We start from the raw sequence: 14232 nt of genomic DNA on the forward strand, positions 1-14232 counted from the left end.
AATACCAGAACATCAACACCAGCCAACTCCAGTCTCAGCGCCAAACTCCTTCTGCAAGCAGAGATTTATAGCTCTATGCACCAATTAAAGGGGGAAGGAAGGCTGTATCTCTGACATCCGACACTGAGTCCAATAACGTGTGATGTACGCTATCACTGACTCCACTAGGAGCTGGTAAGAGATACCAATGGGCTGTCATATGGGCCTGGTTTCTAGTATCAAGCCAGAGATAAAATCTGCCCTCTGAGTAGGTGCAAGACACTTTGAATTGCAGTGTGCTAAAGTCTGTATTTCACTGACACAGTACTTTCATGGGCCGTGTACCAGATTTCAACTGGATTACATTTAAGATTGCTATTCTATGGATTATTGATGGACTTGTTTGACCCTCCATTGTTTGAATTATTCCTCTGGTGTGTTCTACAGTCAATTATCAAATGATTACAGTGTATCCATATTTTCTCTGTGCCAAAAATGTATGCATGTATTTTCTTTTAAAAACACAAATGTAATCGAATTAATATTAAATTACCTACAGGAGATATGTAGTAGATATTTAATATACCCAAGAAAGTAACAGCTTTTTTAACAACAGCAGATTTTTTTATAATTTACTGAGCTGTCATAAGCATCAACTGCAGGCATTTTGATGATTTTGTTAGTATAATGTAGAGATGAACTTTATATGATTTGCTGGTCTTTAATTAATGTACATCTTGATGTGTTCCACATCACTTCTTGATGAGATCTATAGTATGTGATGATAGAGTGAGTGAGTTAGTGAATATATGAATGAAATGTTGAAAGTGCAAAATGTGGAATTGGAATGTCCTTGAGTAAAGGTGCAGAGAATAATTGACGCCATAGAAATTCTGGAGGAAAGATATGGCAAACTTTACGTGAAGAATTAACTATGCAAATGCTTTGAGTGAGATGGGTGTCACATTTGCTAAGTAGTGGTGAAATCAATTGTGAGAACAAGTTTTCATCAGTATTTGGGCAGTTTATAAAGAGTCCATCTGATATTGTGAGATTGTTATGTAGGTCCATGTCAGGGAAGAGAGAGAGAGAGAGAGAGGAGGAGAAGAAGAAGAAACGGAGGGGAACTGAATATGGTGTGGAAGCCAATACCACTGCTGCACCTCTAAAAGGAGATTAATTTCATGTGTCTGAAGGTCACAGCCATTGTTGTCGGAGAAGAGAAAAGGATTCTTCTCATTGTTTAGCTTACAAAGGCTTCAAAAACTGGTGACTGCTATGCAACTCTTGTGGACCAACTAGCATAAAAAGTGTGTAAAAAGATGGCAATAGTGTGAAAGGAAGTAACTGCCCAAAAAGGTGGTTCCTGAGTGGGAAAAGTGTGTATTTGAAATACAAGTAGTTTGATCATCCATTTTTTCACTAAATTTGGCACCCTCTAAATTTTTGTCTATTCTGTAATATGTGGGTGGGAAGCATATTGGGTCTAAAGAAGAGGTTGAGGTTTGGCACTGTATGTAGGTTTTCAACTATCCTTCCAGAATCTCACTTTAGAAGAAGAATGTCCTCTCTGGAAAAACAGTGGATGAAATGCATTGATATAATAAGGCACTATGGTAAAAAAATAAGTACCTAATATTTCTTTCACTGCCAAATAAAGAAATTTTCACCTTGTCTTTTTAAACCATTATACAAAATGTTCTGTAGTGTGGGAAACCATCAACATGACTGCCAGTAGAGATGGAATATGTCCTATGACAGTTATAGTATGGGAACATCCTGATAATTAAGAGATATATCGTACAGACATTTGCACATAAGTTCACTAAAATTACCACTACAACCAGTCAGAATCATGTTGCAGTACCCTATAGATTAGATTAGCTTAGTACTTGTTCCATAGATAATGAATACGACACTTCGGAATGATGTGGAATGTGTCAGGTAAATAAAAGGTGTCTATACAAGATATTATATTACACAAAATATTACATGACACTTAATATTAATTTTATTTTTATTTTTTATTTATTTATTTATATTTTGGTGGGGATTGGGGAAATTACCCAGTTACTATATCCAAAAATTTGTCTAACGAGTAGAAGGAGCGGCCATTAAGAAATTCTTTTAATTTCCTTTTAAATGCTGTATGGCTATCTGTCAGACTTTTGATGCTATTAGGTAAGTGACCAAAGGCTTTTGATGCTATTAGGTAAGTGACCAAAGGCTTTTGTGGCAGCATAATTTAACCCCCTTCTGAGCCAAAGTTACATTTAACCTTGAGTAGTGAAGATCATCCTTTCTCCTAGTGTTGTAGCCATGTACACTGCTATTACTTTTGAATTCGTTCAGATTGTTAATAACAAATTTCGTAAGTGAATATATATATTGTGAGGCTACAGTGAAGATCTATAGCTCTTTAAATAAGAGTCTGCAGGATGATCTTGGATGAGCTCCAACAATTATTCTGATTACACACTTTTGTGCAATGAACACTCTTTTACTCAGTGATAAGTTACCCCAGAATATGATGCCATACGAAAGCAGAGAATGAGAATAGGCGTGGTAAGCTAATTTACTGAGATGTATATTGCCAAAATTTGCAATGACCCTAATAGCAAAAGTAGCTGAACGCAAATGTTTTAGCAGATCCTCAGTGTGTCTTTTCCAGTTCAACCCCTCATCGATGCATACACCTAGAAATTTTGAATATTCTACCTTAGCTACCGATTTCTGATTGAAGTCTATATTTATTAATGGTGTCATTCCATTTACTGTGTGGAACTGTATGTACTGTGTTTTGTCAAAGTTTAATGAGAGCACATTTGCAGAGAACCACTTAATGATTTTCTGAAAAACATCATTTACAATTTCACCAGTTAATTCTCGTCTGTTGGGTGTGATAGCTACACTTGTATCATCGGCAAAAAGTACCAACTTTGCATCTTTGTGAATATAGAATGGCAAGTCATTAATATATATTAAGAACAGCAGAGGAACCAAGACCGAATCTTGCGGCATCCCATTCTTGATTGTTCCCCAGTGTGAGAAATCACCAGCTTTTTGCATATTATATGAACTGCTTATTTCAACTTTCTGCACTCTCCCAGTTAGGTATGATTTAAACCATTTGAGTGCTGTCCTAGTCATACCACAGTACTTGAGCTTATCTAGAAGTATTCCATGATTTACACAATCAAAAGCCTTCGAGAGATCACAAAAAATCGCAACGGGTGACTTCTGGTTACTCAGAGCATTTAATATTTCATTAGTGAAAGTATACATAGCATTTTCCATTGAAAAACCTTTCTGGAAATCAAACTGACTACTCTACAAGACATTACTTTTTCGAGAATTGTGGAAAAAGGGATGTTATGGAAAGGCACTGGTGGGGCTTTAGCTCAACCAAAAATAAGGTTTACAAATATCTCTAGACTACTGTGCAGGTCAGTTAAGCATAGTGTGTAGTGTGTGATGTAATGCCCTAACATGACAAAATTACTGTTCAGTGTGTTGCTGCAGCTTACAAGGAATGCCAACAATATCTACTTTTTGACCTTTATAATACCACATAAGTAACCTGACAATTTCCTTGTTGTTGGGAAGGAAGTAATTTCAATTGTGTAAACTTGGGATGAATTGTACCAACCTCACAAATTACATAAGAAAGGTGTAGGAGAATATCATAAATCTTCACCTTGTGTATTTATTTGTGTGTGTGTGTGTGTGTGTGTGTGTGTGTGTGTGTGTGTGTGTTTGTCCGTTGTGGGTTCAGAAGTTTTTGTTATCTGGCTTTTTCACCTAAATTGGTGGTGGTATTGGCTTGGAGGTGGGGGTGGGGGAGGTGGAGATAACATATTTTTGGATTAACTGGCTCATCCAGTTTTTTTCTTTTGTAAATTGTCAAAAAGTTATATATATCAAAAGTGTTGTTTTTGATTTGTAATATGTCATATCTAATCAAAACTTTTTTTAACTAATTTGTTTGTTCTAGTTGCTTTCGTGTGTGTGTGTGTGTGTGTGTGTGTGTGTGTGTGTGTGTGTGTGTGTGTGTGAGAGAGAGAGAGAGAGAGAGAGAGAGAGAGAGAGAGAGAGAAAATACATCTAATTACTAGTTATAGCAAGCATGATATACAGAATAATATACAGAAGAATGGAAAAGAAAATTGAGAATGCACTAGGTGACGATCAGTTTGCCTTTAGGAAAGGTAAAGGGATGAGAGAGGCAATTCTGACGTTACGGCTAATAATGGAAGCAAGGCTAAAGAAAAATAAAGACACTTTCATAGGATTTGTCGACTTGGAAAAAGCGTTCGACAATATAAAATGGTGCAAGCTTTTCGAGATTCTGAAAAAAGTAGGGGTTAAGCTATAGGGAGAGACGGATCATATACAATATGTACAACAACCAAGAGGGAATAATAAGAGTGGCCGATCAAGAACGAAGTGCTCATATTAAGAAGGGTGTAAAGACAAGGCTGTAGCCTTTCACCCCTACTCTTCAATCTGTACATCGAGGAAGCAATGATGGAAATAAAAGAAAGGTTCAGGAGTGGAATAAAAATACAAGGTGAAAGGATATCAATGATACGATTCGCTGATGACATTGCTATCCTGAGTGAAAGTGAAGAAGAATTAAATGATCTGCTGAACGGAATGAACAGTCTAATGAGTACACAGTATGGTTTGAGAGTAAATCGGAGAAAGACGAAGGTAATGAGAAGTAGTAGAAATGAGAACAGCGAGAAACTTAACATCAGGATTGATGGTCACGAAGTCAATGAAGTTAAGGAATTCTGCTACCTAGGCAGTAAAATAACCAATGACGGACGGAGCAAGGAGGACATCAAAAGCAGACTTGCTATGGCAGAAAAGGCATTTCTGGCCAAGAGAAGTCTACTAATATCAAATACCAGCCTTAATTTGAGGAAGAAACTTCTGAGGATGTACATCTGGAGTACAGCATTGTATGGTAGTGAAACATGGAGTGTGGGAAAACCGGAACAGAAGAGAATTGAAGCATTTGAGATGTGGTGCTATAGACGAATGTTGAAAATTAGGTGGACTGATAAGGTAAGGAATGAGGAGGTTCTACGCAGAATCGGAGAGGAAAGGAATATGTGGAAAACACTGATAAGGAGAAGGGACAGGATAATAGGACATCTGCTAAGACATGAGGGAATGACTTCCATGGTACTAGAGGGAGCTGTAGAGGGCAAAAACTGTAGAGGAAGACAGAGATTGGAATACGTCAAGCAAATAATTGAGGATGTAGGTTGCAAGTGCTACTCTGAGATGAAGAGGTTAACACAGGAAAGGAATTCGTGGCGGGCCGCATCAAACCAGTCAGTAGACTGATGACAAAAAAAAAAAAAAAAAAAGCAAGCATGAATGTACGTTCTGTATGTCACAGCATTCACGACAGTGCAAGTCAAACAACAAAAGATAATGCAATTTATATTCTTCTGCTTAGTATGTGTCTTTTAAGGACATTGTATAAATGTAATTCCAAGCCTGCTGCTAAGTTTGGTTGCTTTTATTTTGCAATAGATCCGTTTCATCTGATCTGCCATCATCACGTTATTTCTGATGGTTTTGGCATTCATATGATATCGATGGTTCTATTCCTGTCTGTTTGCTTGTTAGATACATTCTGTTGGTATTACTGTAGTAATGATAGTTGATTATAAAGTGATAACTAACTATTATTACTACTGTCACGTACTATTGCTACTACAGTAATATAACATAACCACAGATCTCAAATGGAAGACATGACCATCAGACAACATCAGTTCAGCCAAAATTGGCCCATTGTAAAATCAAATCCATCAAACTTATCAGGGTACGTGGAGCTCTAATTATACAAAAAATGATGCATTTACTACGAGCCAGTGTATAACCCTTGTTGGAATCTGCCTACAAATTTTTAAGTAGAGTGGCATCTTAGTTTATGCTTTCATCTCCAAAGTTTGGAGAAACTTGCTGGGCTTTGAAAGGTCAGGCATTAGATTTTACTTCCAATACTAATGTCACAAATTATAAGAGTTGAGGAGCATGAAAGGGCAACAATGGTTGAGACAGAAGTAAGACAAGTTGGCAGTCTGTCCTGATGTTATTCAACCTGTACATTGAGCGAGTAGTGAAGGAAACCAAAGAAAAATTTGCAAGTAGGGATTAAAGTTCAGGAAGAAGAAATAAAAACCTTTATGTTTCCCAGTGACACTGTAATTGTCAGAGACAACAAAGGACATTGAAGAGTAGCTGAATGGAACTGACAGTTTCTTGAAAGGAGGATGTAAAATGAACACCAAAAAAAGTAAAACAAGGTTTTGTATCCCACCTGGAAGGCAGCACGTGGGTAGGAGCAGGAAAAGGTAATACAAGTTGGTACTGCAAATACAGTTAAAGCACCTTTACTAGTGTACAAACATATTACATAACATTAGATAATGACACGTAGGTGCAGCGTTGTGGCCCCATCATAACTGGTGCAAAGTCTCAATAGCAAACTAAGCTGAAGCGATGTTTCCTGGCTGTCTGCACTCGATGAAATCGGGAGAATCTGGAGCGATGCTCGTAGAGCTCTCCAGCATCGTCTAGTGAGCACAGTCATCAGTGTCGGTGTCATCATCCCAACTTAACAACTTGGCCCTCGCTGAGGCGTCTTAGCTATCGATACCACACAAGGGTAATGGAATGTAGTTGAAGTAAATCAGGTGATGCTGAGGGAATTAGACTAGAAAATGAGGCAAGTGAAGTAGTAGACAAATTGTATTATTTGGGTAGCAAAATAACTGATGATGACCAAAGCAGAGAAGATATAAAATGTACACTGGCAGTGGCAGTAAAAACCGTTATATATCAACATCAAATGTAGATTTGTTAAAAAGTCTTTTCTGAAGGGATTTGTCTGAAGTGTAGCTATGTATGGAAATGAAATGTTAATGATAATCAGTTCAGACAAAAATTGAAAGAAACTTTTGTGGTGCTACAGAAGAATGCTGAAGACTAGATGGGTAAATTGCATAACTAATGAGGAGGTACTGAATAGCATTGGAAGAAAAGAAATTTGTGACCCAACTTGACTAAAAAAAAGGGATTGGTTGATAGGACAGTTTCTGAGACATTAAGGGGTCATCCGTTTAGTATTGGAATAAAATGTGTGTGTGTGTGTGTGTGTGTGTGTGTGTGTGTGTGTGTGTGTGGAGGGGGGCTGAAATTGTAGCTGGAGAACAGTGAGCAGATTCAAATGGATGTAGGCCGCAGTAGTTACTTGGAGATGAAGAGGCTTCAATAGGATAGGGTAGCATGGAGAGGTGCATAAGACCAGTCTATGGACTGAAGACCACAACAACAAGTAATGCCATCTATTCTTTCTCAGTTACTATGGTTTTACTTTTTACTGTCAGTACTAACACTATCCTACAACATACTTTGTCATCCTGCATCATGAAGCATCCTCAAGCACCACGAAGCAGTGTAACTTCATACATGAACACACCATTAGGGTGTAAATGATTAGAGTTGGAATTCTCTGCGACAGGTTGAAAAGCCACCAGAGCACAATAGTTTTGTTCTAGTTTAGTGTTGTTACCAGGCCTGATACTAACAACAGGCAGACTTCGGAATTACCGTCTCCTTCATACCCTGCCATCTGTACCACAGCACAAAATGCTACATTTGGAGTGGTGCATTACCAGGGAGCATAGACTGCTGATGGCATCACATTGTGTTCAGTGATTAATCATGATCCACAGTACCTCGGATGACCATTGTGAGACAGTATGGTGAGGAGAGGTCCCAGTCTTCCAATGTTTTGGTGGGACACAGCAATGTTACTTCTGGTGTCATGCTGTGGGGAGCAAGTTGGTATAGCTTCAGGTCACTACCAAGTGACTGAGGGAACTCTGATGGTACAACAGTGTCTCACAGGCTTTCTACACCCTCAAGTGATGCCTCTCATGAAACAGCATCATGGTGCCATTTTTCAACAGAGCAATATTCATCCACACATTGCACATGTGGCTAAGAACTATCTGTGTAATGTTGAGATTTTCCCATGGCCAACAAGATCCCCAGATCTGTCCCCAATAGAACATGTGTTGGGCCAGCTCAGATGTCAGCTCCACTCCAGTGCCAATATCCAGAATATCAGGAATCACTTTTCTGGGCCAGCTTGCCTCAGGCAAGTATACAACAGCCTTGTGATATCTTTTCCAACTGAATTGGTGTATGAATCCAGAGCAGAGTGACTGCAATGTCATACTGATAAATGGACTCAATTTTGTAATCACTCAAATAACTCTACATACCAACTGAACTCATGAAGCTTCATTTGGCTTCCTCCTCACTTTTTTGTCAGGCAGTACTGTTGATTGTAGTCAATGTTGGTTTTCATTTACCATGCTGTCAATGTTTTATTGTTGTAGGGACCTGAACTGCTTTCAAAATACATAGGAGCCAGTGAAGAAGCTGTAAGGAATCTTTTTATAAGGTAAATTTATTGAAGCTTTTATTTACTTTTTTCAAATAAGTTGCCTGTAATTGATAATTTATTTGTCTTTTTACTTCAAAATACATAAACTATCAGATATTGAAATATACCTGATTTCAATCAAAAGTTTCAATGTACTTACATCAGAAGACATTTACAGAAATGAACACAGCTACTTAATCGATTTTATATTAAAAATTATGTCTAATTGAGCTTAGCAATGACCTAAAGTGAACACGCTCGTTATTGTTGTTTTTCAATTTCAATATAGTGCTTGGTTGTAAACACTATTTGAATTGTATGATTATTATAATTGGCTAGCTGTTTTTGATCCATTCTGGCATAAACTTACGTCTCTTAACATAATTTTCACTTAGTAGAGCATAATACAGAATTGAATTAATGGATATGTTAGTATTAGCTACATATGTGGAATGAAAGTAGATGTTAGCTTATATCAGGCAATTTGAAATCATACAATGCTACATAAATTATACATTGAGCTCTAAAGAGCTCTAAACAGATAAGGTTTTGAAGTAAGTACCATTTTGAAATATGGTCATCGGTGTTTTCAGTCACAATACTCTGCATGCTCGCAAAATGCTTTCAACTGTTGACTACCACAAATGCCGTACAGTAGCTTTTGCTCACATGAACATTTGTTTGTATACATTCAAAGTAGCTCAGTAGAGTGAAAATGCCATTGATAGTGAAATACACATTGACATTCATTTGTTGAATTCAAGAGATGTAAAGGGTGCCAAAATTCATCAGAATATTTAGTAAAGTCTATGGAAAAAACACTATGAATGCTGGAATGCTTGGAAAATGGTTTATAGCATTTAAAGTCATTATTGACGATCTGATGCAGAAGATGGAAAAAAAAAGATTTAGAAGGTAGGCAATGCCTGATTTCATCATCATCTTGTACCTTCCCTCACATTTGAAGAAGTGTTCCATATGGAATGATGACAGAATGCTTACAGTATCAGAAGTAGTTTTCATGTTAGATTACAAAAATGCTGATTTGAGTTATGCAAAACTAATTATTTAGCAAGTGCAGTGACTTTCCTCCGGAGATACTATATTGAAGGAAATAAGTTTTTAAGCTAAATTATCACTGATATTGAAACATGGGTTGCTCATGTTACACATAATCAAATGACCAGTTCTTGGAATGGAGACATTCAACATATGCTAAGAAAGTGAAGTACTGGCAAACAATTTCAGCCATAAAAATCATGTTTACTATGTCCCGAGACAGGGATGGTATTTTGCGTGTCGATTTTTGCTTCAAGGTAGCTCCCTCAGTACAGATAGTTACTGTGAGAACTGAAAGAAACTATTATGTGCAATCCAAAACAGAAGGTATGGCATACTTAGTAGAGACATCATTTTCCTGCATGAAAATGTCTGTCCCCTTGTGGCTCATTGCACTTAAGATCTCATCACATCATACAACTGGAGACAATTTAATCATGCTCCAGATAGCCCTGACCTAGCACCTATTTTGTGCTCAAAGAAGCACCTTGTCAGTTAACACTATGAGGAAGATGATGACATCAAATCAAGACTAGTGAAAAAGTGGCTGGCATTTTTCTATGAGAACGGATTTCAGAAGCTGGTAGAAAGATACAATAAGTGCTTTAATATAGGTGGAAATTATGTTAAGAAGTAGATTTAAGTGCAGGCTTCCATGTAAAAATAAACTTGTTGCAGTATTGTTTTTGTTTTTTATTTTGTTTTAAAATGGTACTTGTATTTTGTCTGATATTTCAACAATATAAGCCATTTTAAATTTTAGAGCTGGTTATTAACAAATTGAGGTAACTAAATAAATCAAGTTATCGCAACTTTGCCCCACACATCATGGAGGCCAGTGAGTATCTGCAGTTCATCTATCAGGTTGACACAGTCTGGCTGGACAGTGACCATGTTTGTACCTCATTCTGTTGTGTGAATAAAATTATAATGATTAGTACATTTGATGTCTGGCAACACTTATTTCCAAAATGCTCCCGCATAATGATCAAGTTATAAATGTCTTGAGCTTTTTAGTGAAGTAGTAGTAATTATGGCATCCAGAATTATGGCTTGTCATTCTCGCTTCACTAGTAAGAACCGTTCTTGTTTATTGGAAAACAAACTTAATAATAATAATAATAATAATAATAATAATTGCAGAAACAGAAAAGAAATTCATGATGTGCAAGTGTGCAGAGGTGCAAATATCAATTTGAATCATTATTTAACCAGAATAAAAAATAAATTCACACCCAGGAGGAAATTCAAAAGAAGAACACCACTGATCCCAAAATTTGTTCTACACAAAATCAGAGACTCCAAAATCACTGAAAAATGGGAAGAACAACACACAGAAGATTGTGAGAAATTTCAAATTAAAATCATCAAAACTGCAAGAGATCTGATCTTTCTTCACAAAAAACCAAAATACCCTTGTGGAATCAAGAATGCTAGAATGCACAAGAAGAAAGAAGAAACTACTACTACTACTGCTACTACTACTACTAGTACTAGTAGTAGTACTCCTACTCCTACTACTACTACTCCTTGGCACTACAGCCTTTGTGGGGAACCTCTGCCCACTATTCTCTGCTCGCCGCCTTGACTCTCCGTCTTCTCATTCCCATCCTTCTCAAGTCCTCTTCCACGTTGTGTGATCCTTGGTCTGCCTCTTATACAACATCCACCTGGTTTTCCTTTGAAAACTTTCTTGACTGTGCTGTTATCCACCATTCTTTCTACGTGTCCCAACCAAAGTAATCTATTACTCTTTATTTCAGTCATGATATCTGGTTTGTTGTACAACTCTCTGATACCCTTATTATTTCTGATTCTCTGAAAATCCCTATCATTCACTGGCCCATACATTTTCCTAAGTATCTTTCTTTCCCATCTCAGTAACAACTCCTCATCGTTTTGTGTCGTAGTCCAGGTCTCTGAACCATACATCACAGGTCTAACTACTTTACGATACACCATCAGCTTCAGAGTCCTACTAAGGCTCCTTGCTTTAAACACTTGAACCAGTGCAAAGTAGCTTCTGTTACCAGCTGCAATCCTTGCATGTATTGCTTCTCTCATATCATTATTCTCAGTTACCAGTGACCCAAGATTTCAAAGTCATGCTTCTTTCTCCTTCACTATATCTTTTCCTAGATGTTAACGTATACTTGGTCTATGACTGATTAATGGTCAGCCCCATCTCTGCACCATATCTTTCTACTTTCTCAAACTTTTCTTCCAGGTGCTGTTTCCTCCTGGTTATCAAATCAATATCATCTGCATATGCAAGCTCCTGGGTAACTCTATTACACAGTGTTCACCCAGGGTTGTTGCTTTGTGTATTTCACATTGCACTCTCCAAGGCCTTGGATAACTTCAAATGCCTTTGATAAAGTGCCGTCGACCTTTGCATACTGTTCTTCTCAAAGTCATTTGAACCAATCTTATCAGTTTCTTAGGGACTCCTGCCTCTTGCATTGCCTTCCAAAGTTGATCGCTTTTGATACTATCAATAAGCTTGTTTGAAGTCAGTGAACAGCTGGTGGACATCAATGTTGAACTTGTAATATTTTTCAAAGATCTGTCTGATAGTGAAAATCTGGTCTTTAGTGGATCTACACACATCAAAAAAAAGTTTTGCGTCACCCTGGTTCCCAGAACTCCTAAAGATAGACGTTGACTGTTGATATTGTGTCACAGACACAGTCCCTTTGACTGTTCAGAGATGTCACTAAACCTGCCCAAAGATATCAACAACCATGCGTGAGCAGCACCTATTAGACGGAGGTGATCCGATAGCCAATCAGTTCCAGTCATTCCACCAGGAAGGACGTACACGGCTTGTGTTGTCTGTAGTTCAGCCATGCCTAGATGGTCAATACCGCAGTTATATCGTGTCTGCATTGTTATTTTGTGCCAGGAAGGGTTCTCAACAAGGTAGGTGTCCAGGCATGTTGGAGTGAAGCAAAGCAATGTTGTTCAGACCTGGAGGAGATACAGAGAGATAAGAAGTGCCCATGACATGCCTTGCTCAGGCTGCCCAAGGGCTACTACTGCAGTGGATGACCGCTATGTACGGATTATGGTTTGGAGGAGCCCCGACAGCAGCACCACCATGTTGAATAATACTTTCCGTGCAGCCACAGGACGTTGTGTTACAACTCAAACTGTGCGCAATAGTCTGCATGATGCGCTACTTCACTTCCAACGTCCATGGTGAGGTCCATCTTTGCAACCACAAAACCATGCAGCGCAGTACAGATGAGTCCAACAACATGTGGAATGGACCGCTCAGGTTTGGCATCACGCTCTCTTCACCGACAAGTGTCACATATGCCTTCTACCAGACAATTGTCGGAGATGTGTTTGGAGGAAACCCAGTCAGGCTAAACGCCTTAGACACACTGTTCAGTGAGTGCAGCAAGGTGGATGTTCCTTGCTGTTTTGGGGTGGCATTATGTGGGACTGAAGTGTGCTGCTGGTGGTCATGGAAGGCGCCGTAATGGCTGTACGATACATGAATGCCATCCTCTGATCGATAGTGCAACTATATGGGCAGCATATTGGCGAGGCATTCATCTTCGTGGATGACAATTTGTGCGCTCATCATGCACATCTTGTGAATGACTTCCTTCAAGATAACAACATCGCTCGACTAGAGTTGCCAGCATGTTCTTCAGGCACGAACCCTATCGAACATGCCTGGGACACCTTGGAAAGGGCTGCTTATTGACGACGTGACCTACCAACCACTCTGAGGAATCTATGCTGAATCGCTGTTGAGTAGTGGGACAATTTGGACCAACAGTGCCTTGATGAACTTGTGGATAGTATGCCATGATAAATACAAGCATGCATCAATGTAAGAGGGCATGCTGCTGGGTATTAGAGGTACCGGTGTGTACAGCAATCTAGACCACCACGTATGATGGTCTCGCTGTATGGTGGTACAACATGCAATGTGTTGTTTTTCATGAGCAATAAAAAGGGTGGAAATGATGTTTATGCTGATCTCTATTCCAATTTTCTGTACAGGTTCCGGAGCTCTCGGAACCGAGGTGATGCAAAACTTTTTTTGATGTGTTTATTAGTTCTGAAACCACACTGGTAGTTTCCTAGATACTCTTCTACGTATGTTCTTAACTGCCCAGCCATGATTTTTCCTAATACTTTATATACTACACAGAGTAGTGCAGTTCCTCTATAATTCCTGCAGTCAGCTTTGTCATGTTTCTTATGTATAGGCCAGAGAATTGCTGTACCCCACTGTTTCAGCATATTTTCTTTCTGCCATATTTCCATTATAATCTCATGCTAAACCCTTACTAGTTTTTCTCCACCATATTTTATCATTTCTGCTGTAATATTGTCTTCTCCCAGAGCTTTATTGTTTTTAAGAGTCTTGATATAACTTTAACTTCTTCTAGTGTGGGTTCTGCTACTGATTCCTGGTGCTCTTCATCTCCGTTTACTTCCTGCTCCACCTTTTCTGCCATACTGGCATCTATCCCACCTTAATTTTTCGATTCTGCATTCTGTAGTTAACTAAAATACTCCAGCCATCTGTCTAAAATCTGCTTTTTTCCTCCACCATTTTTCAAATTATCTCTTTTTTCTCTCCTACATTCCTTATCTGCTACCTTTCTCTTCTCCTGGTATTCTTCTACAGTACCTATAGTTCTCCTGTGCATTATTCTTTTTCTTGCCTCATTGCTTTCTTCTGTCTTCCT

General features: G+C 38.4%; 1 protein-coding gene across 1 annotated transcript in view; it reads left to right on the plus strand.

Annotated features, from left to right (window-relative positions):
• Nucleotides 1-14232, plus strand: part of LOC124776403 (peroxisome biogenesis factor 1) — a 388232-nt gene that overhangs the window by 185894 nt on the left and 188106 nt on the right. Inside the window, 1 exon segment of the mRNA XM_047251383.1 lies at nucleotides 8412-8476. Within this exon segment, the coding sequence (XP_047107339.1) occupies nucleotides 8412-8476 (65 nt within the window).

The sequence above is a fragment of the Schistocerca piceifrons genome, chromosome 2, assembly GCF_021461385.2.
Source record: "Schistocerca piceifrons isolate TAMUIC-IGC-003096 chromosome 2, iqSchPice1.1, whole genome shotgun sequence".
NCBI classification, from domain to species: domain Eukaryota; kingdom Metazoa; phylum Arthropoda; class Insecta; order Orthoptera; family Acrididae; genus Schistocerca; species Schistocerca piceifrons.